Source organism: Muntiacus reevesi, chromosome 5 (assembly GCF_963930625.1).
Source record: "Muntiacus reevesi chromosome 5, mMunRee1.1, whole genome shotgun sequence".
In the NCBI taxonomy this organism is placed as follows: domain Eukaryota; kingdom Metazoa; phylum Chordata; class Mammalia; order Artiodactyla; family Cervidae; genus Muntiacus; species Muntiacus reevesi.
In genome coordinates this window covers 12,122,577-12,141,367 of record NC_089253.1, presented here as the reverse complement: position 1 = coordinate 12,141,367, position 18,791 = coordinate 12,122,577, and the positions used below count along the sequence as shown (strand labels likewise).

The 18,791-nt window shown below is 37.6% G+C and overlaps 1 protein-coding gene across 7 annotated transcripts in view; it reads right to left on the bottom strand.

Annotated features, from left to right (window-relative positions):
• Window positions 1-18,791, bottom strand: part of DLG2 (discs large MAGUK scaffold protein 2) — a 2,219,272-nt gene that overhangs the window by 23,698 nt on the left and 2,176,783 nt on the right. For 4 of the 7 annotated variants that reach the window (XM_065936964.1, XM_065936966.1, XM_065936968.1 and 1 more), the window contains one exon: window positions 9,433-9,532. In XM_065936964.1, the coding sequence (XP_065793036.1) occupies window positions 9,433-9,532 (100 nt within the window). Of the gene's footprint in view, window positions 1-5,253; window positions 5,296-8,549; window positions 8,596-9,432; window positions 9,533-18,791 lie in introns of all 7 variants that reach the window. The other 3 variants (XM_065936965.1, XM_065936967.1, XM_065936970.1) reach the window with 2 other exon arrangements.

Sequence of the window (18,791 nt, the reverse complement as noted above, 5' to 3'; positions counted from 1 at the left end):
CTGATGATCTCCACTTTAAAGACGAAGAAGCTGAGGCTCGGAGACAGGGCCTGTTTCCTCAGTAAATAGTAGAGTCAAGATTAAAAACCAAATCTTTTCTGACTCCTCGCTGAGTATACAGCACACTCTCAAAAAGGTCAGAGATGCAGAATTCTCTGTGGGGGCTGGCATGTAGAGGCAGAACTCACAGGCGAACAAAAAGGGTGGGTGGCAGAGCAGGGAGCAGAACCTGGGTCAGAGTTACTGACAGGCCATAAGGTGCTCCATTTGCAAACCCTAACTCTTTTTATTTTTTTTATAATGCTGCTGTGTCATCTCCAAAAAATAGTCATCCTTAGTAGTTTTTCTATTTTTTGCTCAGGCGGTGTCGGCACTTAGAAATAACAGCTGACACAATGGTACAAACAATTACATGGTCTTGTTTTGGCAACCGCACGGCTGGAAAGGGGAGTGTGGCGCAGTGCTGGGGGTGGCCGCCTGCCGCCGGCAGAGACTTCACAGAGCGAAGTTGGTTGTTGTTACAACCTCCAGAAAACACTGTCTTTAACTGGAAGCAAGCCACCGTAAGAGGGGTCTGGGGTAAGGCCCTCATATCCTTTCATGATGAGGAAAAACAAGGTGTTTTTCTTTAGAACTTTTTTCCAAACTAGAAAAGAGACATGAGGGAAGCAAAGACCAGTGGCAGGGCATTCAGTGGTCTAAATGTAGTGTTTAGGGCCTGCATTGGATAATTATGAAGAATAAACTAGTTTCCTAGAACCATGGAATGTTAGTGCTAAGAAAGGGTTTGGAGTTAACGTGGTTTATGGATGGAGAGTCTGGAGCATGACTTCACTCTCCCTTACGGACCCTCGACGCGCATCACACCGATCATTGTTGAGCCTCACTTGGCCTCAACACTTTTCAGTATAGTTCCTCGGGCAGCTATTAAAGGGCAGTCTTGATTAAAGTCTGTTTCCTCTATCTCTTTTCTAATCCAAGATAGTTATTTACATTGGAGAGAACTAAGGTTCAAAACTGTTCAGTGATTTCTTCAAGGTCACATAGTGAATTACAGATTCAGTGTCTTCAAACGATCTTCAGAAGATTTGTTACTATATATAGAGTCCGTAAAATCAGGCATAGTTCACAGTTAATGTTATATAAATATTGCTGCTTGTATTGATTGTTGTTGTCTAGTCGCTAAGCTGTGTCTGACTCTGATCCCATGGACTGGTGCCCGCCAGGCTGCTCTGTCCATGGGATTTCCCAGGTAAGAATATAGGAGCCAGTTGCCATTTCCTCCTCCAGGGATCTTCCTGAGGCAGGGATCAAACCCGAGTCTCCTGCATTGGCAGGCGCTAAACCACCAGGGACAGCCAATTAATTTGATAGGTGGTATGGTTGAAATGTACTAGCTAAAACGTGAAGAAGCTTGGATTACAAAACACAGGGAATAGTGAAAATGTCTAAGTTTCAGAATTAAAATATCTTGATTGGACTTGCAGGGACATAGTATTAGTGAAATGTAGCTCTTTGGAACTTCAGCTTCTTCATCAGTTAATGGGGTATAAGTTATATTTCATAATTTTGTTGCAGAAATCAAATGAGATACTATATGTAATAAAATTGCTTTGTAAGAACTTGAGGAAATACAAGGCCAATACTTGGGAAGAGTGGAGAAAGGAGAATATGGGCACCATTTCGACTGATTCCAGAGGGAAAGTCTGAGATCTTTTCATTTCAGTATCTCAGTTTCACTCAGTTCATTTTTTAAGATCCTTGGTTTGAAAATCCTATTTAACTGCTGAGCACCAAGGGGTTAGGAGGATAATCATCATCTCTCCCACATCCATAAGAACATAAGAGCTCTACTGGGCTTTAAGGCAGGCAGGTCTTCAGCTTGTAGAGATTTGCAAGGTCTCCATTATAGCTAATTGGTCTTTATTGCCATCACATATAAGGGCAATTCAAAGGTATGATACAAAACAAACACAAGCCTGCACTTTATTATATTACTTTGTTGACAGAAGTCTGGAATTAGCCCATAATTAAGGTAGTTATGAGACAGCATTTTGCATAATTAGATAATGTACATTGTTAAACTGCATTGTAGCTAGAGCTCAGTATAACTGGACTTTGGAAAAAATACGGTATAATTCTTGAGATGGTGCATCAAAGGTTTGGGCTATTTATTGTAAATTGAGGTTGGTGTAAATTCATGTGCATGTGTATCTCAGAAAATATGTGAGGCTTTCGAGTAAGGTTGGCACAACCTGTAACTCCAGAATGTAACACACAGGCCTGGGCCGGTCTTTCTGTGTGTGGGTGTTGTTTCAGTTGTGCCTGACTCTGTGACCCCAGGGACTGTAGCCCACCAGGCTCCTCTGTCCATGGGGATTCTCCAGGCAAGAATACTGGAGTGGGTTGCCATGCGCTCCTCCAGGGGATCTTTTTGACCCAGGGATTGAACCCCCATCACTTATCTCTCCTACCACTAGCGCCACCTGGGAAGCCTGCCAGTCTTTCTAACCACTATTTTTTTAGCCATTTTGTCCTGAGCAGACATGGAATGGTTCTAAAGAGTTAAAAAAAAAAAAAATCTGAAAATGAGTGAAAAGAGGTATTATTTTATTTGTCTACATTGTTATTCATAAAATATAAAAGTCATAATTATAGCAAAAGCCAGGAATTCAATAGAAAAATCCAGCCTGGTTTGCTTTTGAAACTGTACTTTCTGGAAAAACTGTGTCTGTCTCAAGCATTTGTGTCTTTGGTCATGCCAATGCCTTTCCTGGGGAGTTTCTTCTTCAGCTTTACTGAGCTGGCAAGTACCTCATCTTTGCAAAGCTCAGCTCAAAGGCCCCTCCTCTTTGAAATTATCTCTGAAGCCCCACTTTTATGCTAGAAACGGCCACACTTTATGCTTTCTTAATGTATTGATCTCTCTCCCTCTTTACCCGTGCTGAGTTCCAGAGTTCACCGAGACTTAAGTGAGTCTTAAGGTGCCTGTGAGACAGCATGACACCGAGAGGATGCTGAATGAACCAAGAAATAGTCCTCTGTACTTCCTCATATTTCTATCCTGGAAAAAGAAATATCCATTTTTTCTCCTCTAAGCTATGACAAGGCTCTTCTTACCTTTATTCATTTGTAAAGAAAGCAATCTGAATGGCTAGCCTTCTGTACCCTCAGAGGAGACCCAAGTTAATACAGACTATTAGACTCCACATTTTCTCTAGTAATAGTACAGTTCCAACTCTTCTCTCTTCTCATAGATAATTTAAGCTGTTTGCAAGTGTTTCCTTTATTCACTCAATAAACCTTTATGTGCACCTACTATTTGAGAGTGAAAAGAATTATTGATGTCAACTTGGAGCACTGCAATCAAAAACTTGTCAAACAGCTGAAAGCCTTGGTGCAATTTTTATAACAATGATTCTGGAAAGAACATGCTCATCTCTGAAGAACAGGGAGGCCTCTGAAATATTCTAAAAACAGATTTCTGAAGGAAAAGGTAGTTCTTGTATACTTTCCATAAAAGGGATTGCAAGAACAAAATTTGATGTTTTCCATTTCTCTGTCTGTTTCTACAGGATGGAAGCACAACACTTAAAAACTGAAAACTGAACATCCAAGAAATTGGGGCCAAGGGTCTCCATGAAACCCAACAAGTAAGTTATATTTTCTTAATACTGAATTGCGGGTAACTCAGGCACAGGAAAGACAATCTTTGGTCACTTCTTAACCAGCCAGGTTTCTTTGTTTTAGAACCAAATGAAGACATGGGAGAGGTAAATATTTTCCCAATTTGGGATAATCATAAAAGTATAAGAGTAGGAAGACTGTGAAGATGTTAAAGATCGTGCTAAAAACAAGAAAGCTTTAATTCCTTTCATCACTAGGACTTGTCATTCTATTGAGGAAGAAAATGAGGGGGGTTCTAATATTTGGTTGATCAAAGGTATCTCATTACAACTTTTCTTCATTTCATTCTGTGGCATGTTTCATCTGCCTCCTCTAGCCCCTACTCCCTCCATCTGTCATCTTTCCTCTTTTGTACCTTCCCCCCCTCCCCCACTATTTCCCCACCAATTTGATTATCTAGAGCCTTTGTCAAGATCCAAATTGAACTTGTCACACTTCAAGAACACTATTTGGCACTCCACCTCAAAAAAGGGCATGGTTTTATAAATCACCATGTTGTAGTGGAAAAAACAAAAGTAAAAGTTATTCTGTTCTTCTATGCTTATCTTCAATTAATACAAGAAAAAAGACCAAAAACAAAACAAAACAAAAGAACCCCAAACCAAAAACAAAAACCTCCAACCGATTTCTATCTTGGTAGGTGAGGGTCATAAGTACTGGGCCTGCAATTTTCTAATATCAGCAGTTGCTTTTTGAGTAACCCATTTCACTGAGTACAAAATAAATATCGAAATTGCAAGGATCCCAGTGATAAATGTACTTATTTTAGTCACCAAAAACCTGTACGTGGTAAGAAACCACCAGAACAGATAAAAAAAAGGATGTGATTGGCATTTGGTGAATATTCTTTTATCACTCAGCAAATGGCTTGAGGTGACCAAACAAAAATCAGAAATAATTTTTAAATAGTTACCTACCTTTTCAGTTAAGCTTTCTGATCCAAGATTTGTTCACTTTTAAACAAAATGCGAGTTCCTTCAGCATTAGAGGATGAAACTTTTTCATCTCTTCCCAATCATGAAAATTTAAAGCTAGATATAACATAGTATCTATCTCAAAATATTAATCAAGGAGAGAAGAGATATACAAGGTTCATACTCATTTAAAAGGAACAATAATTTATCAGGCTTTCTCTCGCAAAGGGGAGCCAGGCACAGAAAGGAAAAGGCAAAATGAGAAGGAAAATAAAACCATGATGACTTTTCAACCTTTCTGCAGGGTGTATAAATTATTTTGGAGGACAGAATGTCAAAATCCAAAAAAAAAGAAAATTTTTCTCCCCCACCTTCTCTAGGAGAATTGCATCACCAGGCCACAGCCAACTGAGGCTGGAATAATTTATTAGCAATTCCATAACCCCTTGTCCAAATGACATTAGTTCAGCCATGGTCCTCGTGTCTTTTGTATCTTTCCACACCAAATGATGGTTTCATTTCAAGCCATTTGCTTTGGATGAGGATGATAAAGGGCAGCAATTGAAAAACAACAGCAAAAATTCTGAAATGAACACCACAGGCAAGGGGGCAGTTGCAAAGAAAAGAATCACAAACCAAAGCAATAACTTACGGTAGCTACTTTCGCTATCGCTGGCATTAGAAGAAACATGTTCTGCAAGAACAGCACAGCAAATTAAACAGATACCAAGCATTGGAGAGCAGCCAGAACTTAAAGGAACATCATGCAAGGCTACTAGAAATGTGAGCGAAAGGCAAGTAAGGCTGCAGAGGAGACGCATTAAGAAAATTCAGATATGATGAAGATGAAAACTTTATTTTCCAGGGAGCTACTGCTTGATTGCTGTGTCTTATTTTTATTAGCAAATAGGAAAGTATGTTTAATTATACAAAATGCATACTGTCCATATAAGCACTTTGCTTTTTAGAAACACTTTGACCCATTCATGTAGCTCTGATTTTCCAGATTCTTGTTACAAAGGTCAATGTGTCTCAACTGGATGTTCCTGACTGTAATTTCAGGAGCTTCTGGTGGGTAAGGACTGGTTTCTTACAGGCTTTTCATTGCTTTATTTTGCTGTTGGGCATTTTGCAAGAATATCACATTTCAAATTGCCAGTTGATCTCTCCCTGGAATCCCTTTCATTTTATTTCTATTTAAATACTTCCTAAACTAATTCACAAGATGAAAGGGATTGTTGAAGAACTTTCCTGCTTCAATGAGTATGTGGGACACCTTGGAGGAAGAAATGAGTCACTGAACAGTGTTTTATGAATCAGTTCAATATTTCCTTGTTTTTAAGATTCTTGCTTGGATAGCTCTTAGGTTCTGGAGGAATTAGAACAGGCAGAAGATGAATGGTCTAATACCAAGCACAGGTTCTGGCACAAAGCATGTTTTTAACTCTGGCTGAATGACAAGTATACAGTGATATTTCATAATTTTTTTTCCACAAAAACACAGTTTAACTACCATAACAGGGGGATGTACTGATTATGTGCCAAAATTAGGTCTTTTATTTCCAAAATAATTTATCTGTACTATTTATTAAGTTATAGAAGATAAATCCATCAAATTATCAACTTCTTTGTATATCAGGCTAACTGAATGAAGAATATGTAACTATTTGATCTATGAAGATCATTAGCAATAACTTTGGCTTTTTAAGAAGGGACAACTGTTGCAAAATCTTTAGAAAAAAAGAAAAGAATATATAAAGTTATTCTCTAACAGTTTAAAAAGAAGTGCTTTGAAATGTATTTGCTATTATAGATTCCTGCCAGTTGGATGGATTAATTTTCATTTTTTAGCATCATTAAGGTATAATTGACAAATAAAATTTTCATATATTTTAAAGTATACTATGTGATGATGTGATACACGCATGGATAGTGAAAGGACTTCTACAATTGAGTTAGTTAACGCATCCTGGATGGACTGATTTTAGAGCGTGAAACTAATGAAAATTAAAGCATGGGTTAAATTTACTGAAATCATTTCTTTTTGTGTGGGTGTTTGATGAGAACTGCATTATTAATTTAGGTACACATGTTACAAGTGCAAAGGGGCACTAGGAAAGTAAGTGTGATGAATCGGTGCACGTCTGTCTGGTTACTGAAAAGTCAAAGCACATAGCCAACAATGGCTTATCTTCATAGCGTGTCTGCATATGGCATATCTGCACATGGCATATCATCTGCACATGGCATATCTGCATATGGCATATCTGCGTGACTACCTCAAGCACCTTCATTTGGAGATGACAGTTTTTTTTTTAATTTTTGATTTTCACTTTTAAAATAATTCAGAATGAAGCTACACTAGAAAAATTTAGAATCATACAGCAGTTTATTTAACAACCAATCTCTCATAATGTTAAGATACTGCTTAACAGAATTTTTCTATTTTGCAGGTGAAAAGAAATCAAAAATATGTTCCAGCTAAAGTCTAAATTATGGCCACCAGTAGTGTTAACTGGCAGATAACTTTACCTAGCGTAATATATTCAATTTTGGAGAGTAAGTAAACGTTCAGATTTAAAAGGCCATTGCTCTGGATTTAAAAAGGCATCACATACTTTCGACTCTCCAACAGCAAGAGATGTTCATTTATGAACAATATATTAAAATGCTACCCAACCCCACTGAAAATTTAGAAATTCTCCCTGGTGGTACTTGGTGCTAACTGGATAATGTTGAAATCAACACTAGAATTTCAGTCACCAATTCAAGAAAAATTTCAAGACATATTCTGTATAGAGACTCAAAGATAAAGTTTTCATCTTTAAGGAGATCAGCAGTTATTCTTGATCAGATTTTGTTTTCTAAATATACATATCTTAAAAAAAATCCAAATTAACAATTTGAAGGATGAAGGGTATCATTACGCAGGGTTATATAACCAGCTCTTGAAAACAAAGTCCAGCTCAATGTTATTTTGTTTCTTAGCAATGAAATGAACAGCTTCTAAAAATATTGCCCATAGCTGTTAAATTAAAACAAACAAAAATGAACATGTGATGCAGCTGTGAAAGACACAAAATGGTTCTTATTTCATTGGTGCCTACACAATGGGGTTAGTGTCAAAGACAGAAAAATCATAGTATATTAAAACACAGAATTATTATTTTTATTAGTGCAATGAGACACAGAATAAAGGCATTAATAACTAGAAAAATTTTAGTTTAATATACTTTACTTTCCACTCTAAGCTATAAAATGAAGGTCTGGTTATGCAATGCAGTAATAAATCACTGATAGAAAAACATATTAATACATATCTAAAACCTTATCATACAAACGTTTCAAGCAGGATCACTGCAAGTCAGAAAAAAAAATCAGTCAAAGTTAATAGCAAGGAATTATTCATGGAAGATCAAATAGCTTAATATTTATTTTTTGAGAATGCATGTTCCTTTTGACTATAAAGTAGCTCCTTTACTAATAGCAAAGTACAACCCAATTATGGAATTTGGCAAGGTCATTAAATATGTCTACGTGAAAAGCCAGAAGAGAGAGCATAAAATAATTTCTGCTTTCCTGTTCCAGAGCATTGAACTCGCCCTTTCTTTCAACATGGCTTCTTGCTCCCTGGGAGGTACTAGGAGATAGAGCAAGGATGCCGCGGCTGGCATCGGGACCATGTTGGTCACATCACACGGCCAGAAAGGGAAGGTGTGAACTGCAGCGGAAGTTACAGTGCCCGAGACACTTTGTTTTTAAATGCTGACATGCAGAACAAAACAGTTGAAAATTACTTGGTAGGAGCATTCACAGCTAGGTAACAAATAAAACTCGTATCTTGTGCATGCTAGGAGTGAAAAGGCCCTCGAGAAAAGGAACAAAAGCCAAACTCAAAAGGAAAGAAAAAGAAAAGAAAAGTTACAGTGACCATTCCTGGGAACTTACTCAGAGTCTTTGTTCCATAACCGTCGTCACCTAATCCGGGGATGTCCTGCATGGAAGTCCCCAGAGAGAGCAATGAGAGAGGGAGAACAGCCACGGAAGAGGAAGGAAGAAGTCAGTGGAGTTGAAATGGATACTACCATGACAGACCGTGTTGCCTGAGCAATCTGGATCCCTCGCTCTCTTCTCAGGAAACAAATTTCACCCCAAACTCCCTGGGCTGAGACTTGAGGATTCACATTGCAACTCGAAAGGTTTAAGCAGAAGGTTGTCATGAAAAAGATAAAGAGTCAACAAGAGCCATTTTTACCCACTGTCAATATTGCCACAGCAACGTACCGCTGAGAGTGATGATCCACTCCAAGTTTCATGGCCAATTCTTAGATTGAGCATAAGAATAAGGTCAATTATCCCAAGATAAGCTCACTGTGAGGGAAAGAGTGAACAAATGCTAGTAACCGAAAGAGGGGAATTTGATCACTCCCAGTTAGCTAGCACTCCAAAACAATCCATGTGGCAATGGAATCTAAGATTTCTGTCCAGAAAAGAGGTTGTCTCAAGCCCTTGGAGAGCTGCATGATAGAAAAGGTGAACCAGATACAGTCTTGGTCATTGGTAAAAAAGTGCTGTTTGGAAGCGAAGTCCCCTGCTTCCTCAGGTTCCTTTCCAATGCATTCTGCAAAAAAAAAAAAAAGAGCTCCATCCAGGGAAGGATCCAGACCGCAGCCAAACACTGGTCACAGTAGTAAGCCCTGACCTGCCTGCCTGCCATGTTTGTTTGCCTAGGCGTGTGGCGTGGGGCAGCCTGCATCATGCGTGTTGCCCGTGAAGGATTTTTTTTTTTCTCTTGTGTTGCAGGTGACATTCTCTTTGAGAATCTACTTACGTTCAGGATCACTGGTTTCCTGCTCACTCTGCTCCTTGTTCTTGTAGAATGGGAATTTTCGTGAAAAGATGAAGCTCTTTTTACGCTTGTCATTGAATGACTGTGAAGGAGAAAAGGCATGGGGCAAAAACAGGGGACGTCTAATTGTTGTCACACTCATGCTGACAAAACAACTAGTCTGTAAAAGCAGAGAGCTGTCGTGACGCAAGTGGATAGTCTAAAGGGGTGTGGGAGGGTCCCTTAGAGCAGATTTTAGTTTCCAGGAGTGTAAATTCCAAATGATGACACTTTGGAAAAATCATCTCCTAATTAAATAAGAGACTGGTTGCGGGTAAATGATGATGGAGGAGACGAGTGTTAAACTGGAAGTAGAAGACCCAGAGTCTCTGTCCAGCTCTGTAACTTGCTAGTTCAACACCTCAGAGAGGCAAGTGAATCTCTCTGAACCTCAGCGTCTTCTTCATCTGCATCGTGAGGATTGCGAGAGCAGCTCTTAGGCTGTGAGACTCATGTAAGGCAGTGTAAACACAAAGTGCTACACAAATGTCATCCTGATCATCATCATCATCACCAGGTAGAAAGGACTCTATTAGAAACACGGGGCACACCAGTGTCTAGATATCTTTTTCAATAACATGAATTTGAGTTATTTTAGCTTGAATTTAATTAAAACCTCACAGAGATGTGTGTGGATTTATGATATATGATAATTATAGTTCTCACACAGATAGATGATAATTATAATATTATATTTTCAATCAAAAGAGATTTTAATGACAATTGAGCTGCAAGCCTTGCTTTGTAGGCAGGGGGCCAGAGGCACAGAGAGGCTGAGTCCCTTGCCAATAGCACGGAGCTCACGGGTGACAGCCAACACACCATCAACCAAAACCTATTACAATTGCTGCTAATGAGGTAGTAACCTGATATTCATTCAAGGAAGGGATATATAATGGCCACTTATCTATATTCTCATATGATAAAAAATAATGGAAGAAGAACTGTCCTTAAAAATGAAAACCACTCCGTTATCTTAAATGAGGTGGAATTTAAAGCAATACAGATAGACATAACAGAATACACGTATCAGAACTTGTTTTTCTCAAGTGAATATCAGATGCTTGCCTGAAAAGACTCCTTAAGAAAATTTCATTTATTCCCATTGTTGCTCTTATGGAAATGCTTTCTGGGGTTCTTCTTTGGGAAACATGTTCTCAGTCATTTCACAGGCTATAAGCCCTGTACATCTTGGTAATTTTATATTCACATATCATTTAAAATATGTTTGCCAGCTTATTTGACCAATTTGGCTCTGAGTGTCTCTCTCTCTCTCTCCAAGAAACATGATTTGTAACTACATAGGTATTAACCTGCCAAAGACTGAAGGTAATTTGACAATGGGTATCTAACATGATTTTAGCAATGGCAGCTGGCAGAAATAAATGCAGAGCCAGCAGGGTGACTACTTGGAGAGAACGGTACTTTTCAGCCCATTGGCTGGAACAGTTATGTGTTCTTATGAATTTGATGCTTGACAAAATGTTGTAAATAACTTATTTTCTTTGTATATTCATGCACTCCTATACCAAATATCCATTTTGATAGCTATGTTCATTTAGAAAACATTAAAGTACTAGAATGTTGGTGCTGATATTCAGTAACTCATTACTTTTTTAGTTATTAGGAAATTTCACCAAAGTCAGTTGAGCTTAATTTTATGTACTATTAAGAAGGCTTTAAGGAAACCAATAAATCAAATATCTAATAAATTCTGAAATTAGGGGACACATTTTATACTTCATATTCAAGAACTAGAAAAACATTCTCATGAAAAAAAGTATCACTTCAGAATTTATTACTCTACTGACAGTACTTGTGTTCGAAATAGTTTTATCATAATTTGTAATTGAGGGATTGGTATCCAAAGACAAAACTGGGAACGCCCCCCAAATGTCCCCAGTTAAAAAATGGTAAGTTCTTAAAGGAACATTAAATATTCTTGCATCACTCCAGTTTCATGCCACTTTTACATTTCAAGCATATTTACACTTCAGTAACTGAAAATAAAAGAAAAAAATATGTAAGAATTAATGACATGGGATATTGCAAGATATGTTAGACATTTAACTTCAACATTACAGATGACTTGTCATGCAAAAAAAAAAAAAAAAACAACACACACACACACATTTTCATGCAAATACAAAACAAAGCCAAGACGAGTAAAGCCTGGGGTTAAAATGTAGACATAAATGGACAATGTGGAGGCCTTTGAGGGCCACAGGGTGCTGCATGCAAACCACATTGTTTAAATTGTCTCACAGGGTCAAAGGAAAATGAAAATGTGCTGTTTGTGATTCATTCTTTTATATTTTCAAGGCAAGGACTATAATGTGTTAACATTTCCGGAGTATGAAAATGTTGTGTATCATGAGTCATCTGATTGGGACATCATAATATTTAGCACCACACTTTTCAAAAGAACAGAAAATTCACAATAATTACTCAAAAATAAAATTATCTAACATATCAGCAGTCTATTACCCAAAGTCATTTCATACTGGACTTAAAGAAAGGGTAACGGAATCATTTGTTGGTGGTCACATTGCCTTAATTTATGGACACAGAACCAAATCACATCTTCAGTTCACACGCACAGATTTAAAAGTCATATATTAAAGATCTTAGTTAAACACTTCAACTAGAAGAGGTTATATGTAGTTTATAATGCTCTAATCTAGTCTTTTATTTTATTGGACATGTTTATTTACCATTATATAAACTTTCTTTCAAGGCTGTTAATTTTTTCTTTTAATTTAGAAAAGGAAAATCTGTTACACGAATGTTAGGTAAGAATAATAAATTAACACTTTTACTATTCATGGAACACATCATTCTAAAGCAACTGAAGGCTAATCTATAGCTTTATTAATCATACTTGATCAATGCTGTTTATCCCTAAGTTACAGTATCCTAAATTCCAATCCATTGTTTTCATGTCAGAAAGCTTCTTTGAGTAGAGATTTTGAAAATATCAATCACATGTGGCAAGTGAAAAGTTGGCATACCCAAGCATTCCATTGTGGAATTTAACCTGGCTTACTGAGTTCTTATGAACAGAAGTGGTAAAAAGACAACTAAATTTGCTGAGCAGTTATTATGTGCTATGCTTGGTTCTAACATTTGCTGAGCACTTATTATGTGTGTCTAAAGGCTCTGCATACGTGAATCTCCACACTAACTTGATAAGGTTGGTACCATCACTGTTCTCATACTACAGATGAGGATACTAAAGTTTACAAATCTCCTGTTATTTGCCCAGAGACATAGAGTTGGTAAGCAGTGAAGTTAGGATTTGAATTTGCAAATATTCCTGGTTGCAAAAATTGCTGTTCTTAGAGCAAGAAAAGGTTTGGCAACTCAGGCCTGTTTCAAGTTTATATTTAAAATCATTGGCATCTGACTCAAACGATACTGTGATCTGTCTTCTTCCCACGGCTTCACTGCTTGACATTTATTTAAACCATCAGATGCTACTGGCTGTAACATTTTTGTGGGATACTCTGCTACAATTTTTTGAGACCCTTTCGTGTTTTTGAGGGCTCCATTCTATTGTTTTTGTTCTTATGGTAATGTAAAAAAATAAAGAAAAGGATTTTAGTGGAACAGATTATGAATAACACTTAAAAAGTAATTGCCCAAGACAAGCAGATCTATAAACAAAGTCAACAGTGGTTAGTTGGGGCTGAGGGAAGCTAGGGGGTGCAGAGAATGGGAAGTGACAGCTAATGGGTCAGCTAGTGCTGATTCTAGGAGAGATGAAAATGTTCTAAAATTAGATGGTGGTGATAGTTGCATAACCCTATGAATATACTAAAGAACACTGCACTGGACACTGTTAAGTGTGTGAATCATACAGCATGTGAATTATATCTCAATAAGGTCTTGAAAAAAAAAGAACCCCCTTCCTAACCCCCACACTATAGGATGAGAAGATAGCCCGATTTCAATTCTACTTGGTGTAAATATTTTTTATCGTTAATTGAATGAGAGGAAACTTCTCTCCCCAATCCTTGCAATCAATCAGATACACATGCCTCGTTTATCTGATTCTGGTGTGTCTCTGTTAAATGAATACCTTTCATGTTGTGACAGACATTAGAACACTCCTAGGGGACAGCAGACTATTACTGTCACTCAGAAGTCTCTAAGTTTTTAGGTCAAATGGCACAAAACTGCCCAGCCTGACCCCAGAATGTAATGGCATTGGTGAACTGGTTTAAGATAAAATACACACTTCATGAAGAAAGGAAACAAAACAAAAATTCAAATTGCTCCTTTTCCCACTCAAATTTGACATTCTTAAAAACACATGAGTGAATACTGAGTTTTCATTCAGAAAACTTTAAAATGAGGGGCATTTTAAGATTTTTCTTTTTCCTGTACTAATTTTTCAAGCTTCAAATGTTTCATAGCTCTAAAAGGTCACCTTCATGACATAAATTTTCTCTGGGTAGATTCAGATTTCAGTGTGTACTGAGCTCAGATACACCTTTCTTTGTGACTTTTTTATTTTACAAAGGCTTCTTTCCTCTTAGTTCATTCTTGTCTCTCCTCTAAAATAATTGTGTTCCCTTTGGAAAGTTGTTATTGTAAGTTTCAGTGACCGCTTTTTATTATACACATCATGTTTTCATACAGAAAAAAGAGAAGTTTGAAACAAGAGAGGTCCAAGAAGTTAATAACGAGACAATGAGGTTGTTAAAGAAAAGACAAGAGTGGGCCTGAGATACGTTTGTTTCCAGAAATGTGTTTAAATGGATGTGTGTATACATAACTGTGTCTGTAACAGTGCTCCAGTGTTCTGTTTGCCAGTCTAATGATTTGATGGATCTAGGCACTGAGCATCAGTAGCTGGTAACATCACACACACACAAAGCCAACTGGATGGTACGTGCTCTCTTGTGGGAGAACAAAAAATCTCTACGAACTAGTTCTGTAAACCTCTACTCTCAAAAGAAAACGAAACCTTTGGCTACAGGATCTGAGTCTAATCAGACCTCTAGATCTAACTGCCAGCTTACAGAAAGAAAGAGGACAGAGAATTCTGCTAAATTATACAACAAAGAAAATGGCATCATCGACTCAATAGACATGAGTTTGAGCAAGTTCCGGGAGATACTGAAGGACAGGGAAGCCTGGTGTGCTGCAGTCCATGGGGCTGCAAAGAGTTACACATGACTTAGTGACTGAACAACAACAAGGATGTGAAGCAATTGAAACTCTCATCTAAATTGTTAGTGCAAATACAAAACGGTATGCATGCCTGCATGCTAAGTTGCTTCACTCATGTCCAACTCTTTGTGATCCTATGGACTGTAGCCCACCAGTCCATGGGATTCTTCAGGCAAGAATACTGGAGTGAGTTTCCATGCCCTCCTCCAGGGGATCGTCCCGACCCTGGGATTGAACCCATGTCTCTTACGTCTCCTGCATTTGCAGGCAGGTTCTTTCACTGGTGCTACCTGGGAAGCCCACAAAATGGAACAGTCACTTTGAAAATAGTTTGGTAGTTTCTTGTCAAGTTTATCATCTAGCTAACCTATGACCTAGAAATTCATCCTTGGATATTTATTCAAGAGAAAAACATGTCCACAAAAATGTAGGCATTAATATAAGAATGCTCATAATTCTCCAATGTGAAATGCTAATATCCATCTACAGATAAATTGATAAACCATGATATATTGATATACACAATATTTTGCTATCGCCACTCAGCAATGAAATGGAATGAAGTACTAATAACAAGCAATAACATGGATGAATCTCAAAATCACTATGCTGAGTGGTAGAAGGCAGACACAAAAGAGTATGTATGTATGATTCTAAGTTCTAGAACAGGCAAAATCTATGGTGGCAGAAATGAAATTAGTGGTTGAAAAGTGAGAAACTATGTTGTGATCATAATTAGAATCATGTGCATGTATGCTAACCTGGTCCTGTCGTGTCTGACTCTTTGTGACCCTATGGACTGTAGCCTGCCAGCCTCCTCTGTCCATGGGATTGTCCAGGCAAGAATACTGGGGTGGGTTGTCATGCCCTCCTCCAGGGGATCTTCCTGATCCAGGGATCGAAACTGCGTCTTCTGCAACTCCTACATTGCAGGCAGATTCTACACTGCTGAGCCACTGGGGAAGCCCAATTAGAATCACGACACTGCCTCAAAATATTTCTAGCCTAGGCCACTCTCCTAAATATATACATATACATATATATATATATAGGTATTTTTGTTGTTGTTTAGCCACTAAGTTGTGTCTTGACTCTTTGCAATCCCATGGACTGTAGCCTGCCAGGCTCCCCTGTTTTGGGGATTTCCCAGGCAAGAATACTGAAGGGAGCTGCCAGTTCCTTCTCCAGCGAACCTTCCCGACTCTGGGTTCGAACTCGAGTCGCCTTCATTGGCAGGCAGATTCTTTATCACTGAGCCACCAGGGAAGGTCATGCATAGGTATGGCTTTTGTTTTGGAAGTATAGTTGATTTATCTTCTATATCTTGACTTGGGTGCTGGTTATAGAAACCTTTTCCCCTTTGCCCATCTCACAAACACTGACACATCTTTAAGATCATGTGCTCAGATGTTCTATCCAAGTCTGTCACAGTGCATCTACTCATTTTTACATAGTTCTCTCCTACCACATTATCTCAGAGCATGACTTTCTGCATCACTTTCATTTCTGGATCTAGGATCTAGAGCACGTAAGTACTCAATAAATAATCATCAAATGAATGCATGAACTAAAGTATGGAGGGATGATTCCCTTTGGGAATATGGGAAGAAACTTTTGGCAAAAGAAGGAAGGGAAGGAATAAAAACCATCTGGAGAAGAGGGGTAGAAGTGATGAAAGAATAAGAACCATAAACCACAGCCAAATGAGTAATGTTTGGTTTTTTAATTGCATTTCTTGGCAGTTGTCTCTCAGAATTTGTTTTTCTCATATATTTTATCTCATAATTCTATGCTCACTGATCTGATTTAGTTGCTGTATATTAGTAGTAATTAAAATGTGCTGGCTCAGCTATTTGCTTGCATGTATTTTTGCACAGTATCATATTTTCAGCTCTATGATTCATAACTAAAAAATGTAAAAGTTTAGAGATTTTAGTGACATTCATAACTTCAATAAAATTTACCATTTTTCTTTTCTAACTTTTTCTTAAATTTATTTCTTTACCTAACTAATAGGTTAACTTGTTAAAAAATACTTTTTTAACTAACAAATGGAGCACATCTCTTTTAGAGAAAATTTGAAAGGAATAGAGGGGGAAACTTACTTTTCATCCTATTCCGAGAAACAAGTCATCTTTAGTATTATTGTTTTCTGTTTTTGAAAAAGAATTCTGTTTAAATGTACTTGTATTATTTTGTCTATAGAATTTGAAATCCTGATTTGCTTTTATTTACCATTATAACACACAGTAAGGTGTTATAGGGAAGTGCTTTAGAATTTAGCTACATGACATTAGGAAAGTTACTTAATCTCTGTGCCTCTGGTTGTGAATATTTAAATGTAACAATGTATAAAAGGCTATTATCATAAAGATGCTTAGTAAAACTCAGTAAGTAGGAGTCAATTATTTTAATGGTGACAGAACCACTTTCCCATATCTTAGAGAGCATTTGGAAGCATTAGCTTTAATGAATGCTAAAAATGCAATTAATGTAGAAATCTACAACAAAAAACTTAGAAAGTCCCCAAATATGCGGACATTAGAAAAAACCAAAACACTATCCTAACTAACCAATGGGTCGAAGAAGAAATTTTAAGGAAACTAGAAAATAGCTCTAGATGAATGAGAAATAAAGTCACAGATACCAAAACTTATGGCGGCTAAAATAATACTTAGAGGAAAACTTAAAGCTATATATAATGTTAAAAAAGATTTCAAATCAAAAGTCCAACCTTCCACCTTAAGACACTGGAAGAAGGAAGACCAAACTAAGCTAAAGCAAACATAAAAAGGCAACAATACAGATTAGAGCAGAAATGAATGAACTATAAAGAAGAGAAAAACAGAGAGAAATTAACAAAATATAAAACAAACAAAAAAAATCTTTTCTTTGAAAAGATGAACAACATTGATAAATGTCAGACTGGCCAAGAAACAAAGAGAGAAGATTCATTACTAAAAATAGGAATAAAGGAGCTATCATTACTGACTCTACAGAAATAAAAAGAAATACTATGATCATCTGTATATCAATAAATTAGACAATTTAGATGAAATGGACAAATTCCTAGAAAGACACAAATTACTAAAACCGACTCAAGAAGAAAAAGAACTCTGAACAGACTTAAAACAGTCAGTTCAGTCTCTCAGTCGTGTCTGACTCTTTACGACCCCATGGACTGCAGCACGCCAGGCCTGTCTATCACCAACTCGCAGAGCTTACTCAAACTCATGTCCCTTGAGTTGGTGACGCCATCCAACCATCTCATCCTCTGTCGTCCCCGTCTCCTCCTGCTTTCAATCTTTCCCAGCATCAGGGTCTTTTCCAATGAGTCAGTTATCCTCATCAGGTGGCCAAAATATTGGAGTTCCAGCTTCAGCATCGGTCCTTCCAATGAATATTCAGGACAGATTTCCTTTAGGGTGGACTGGTTGGATCTCCTTGCAGTCTAAGGGACTCCAAGTGACCCTCAAGAGTCTTCTCCAACACCACAGTTCAAAGCATCAATTCTTCGGTGCTCAGCTTTCTTTATAGTCCAACTCTCACATCCATAAATAACTATCGAAATCATAGTTTTGACTAGACGAACTTTTGTTGGCAAGGTAATGTCTCTGTTTTTTAACATGCTGTCTAGGTTAGTCATAACTTTTATTCCAAGGAGTAACTGTCTTTTAATTTCACAGCTGCAGTCACCATCTGCAGTGATTTTGGAGCCCCCAAAGATAAAGTCTCTCACTGTTTGCATTGTTTTCCCATCTATTTGCCATGAAGTGATGGTACCGGATGCCATGATCTTAGTTTTCTGAATGTTGAGTTTTAAGCCAACTTTTTCACTCTTCCTATTCACTTTCATCAAGAAGCTCTTTAGTTCTTCCTGTTTTCTGCCATAAGTGTGGTGTCATCTGCATATCTGAGGTTATTGATATTTCTGCCAGCAATCTTGATTCCACCTTGTGCTTCACCCAGTCTGGCATTTCTCATGATGTACTCGGCATATAAGTTAAATAAGCAGGGTGACAATATACAGCTTTGATGTACTCCTTCCCGATTTGGAACCAGTCTGTTGTTCCATGCCCAGTTCTAACTGTTGCTTCTTGACCTGCATACAGATTTCTCAGGAG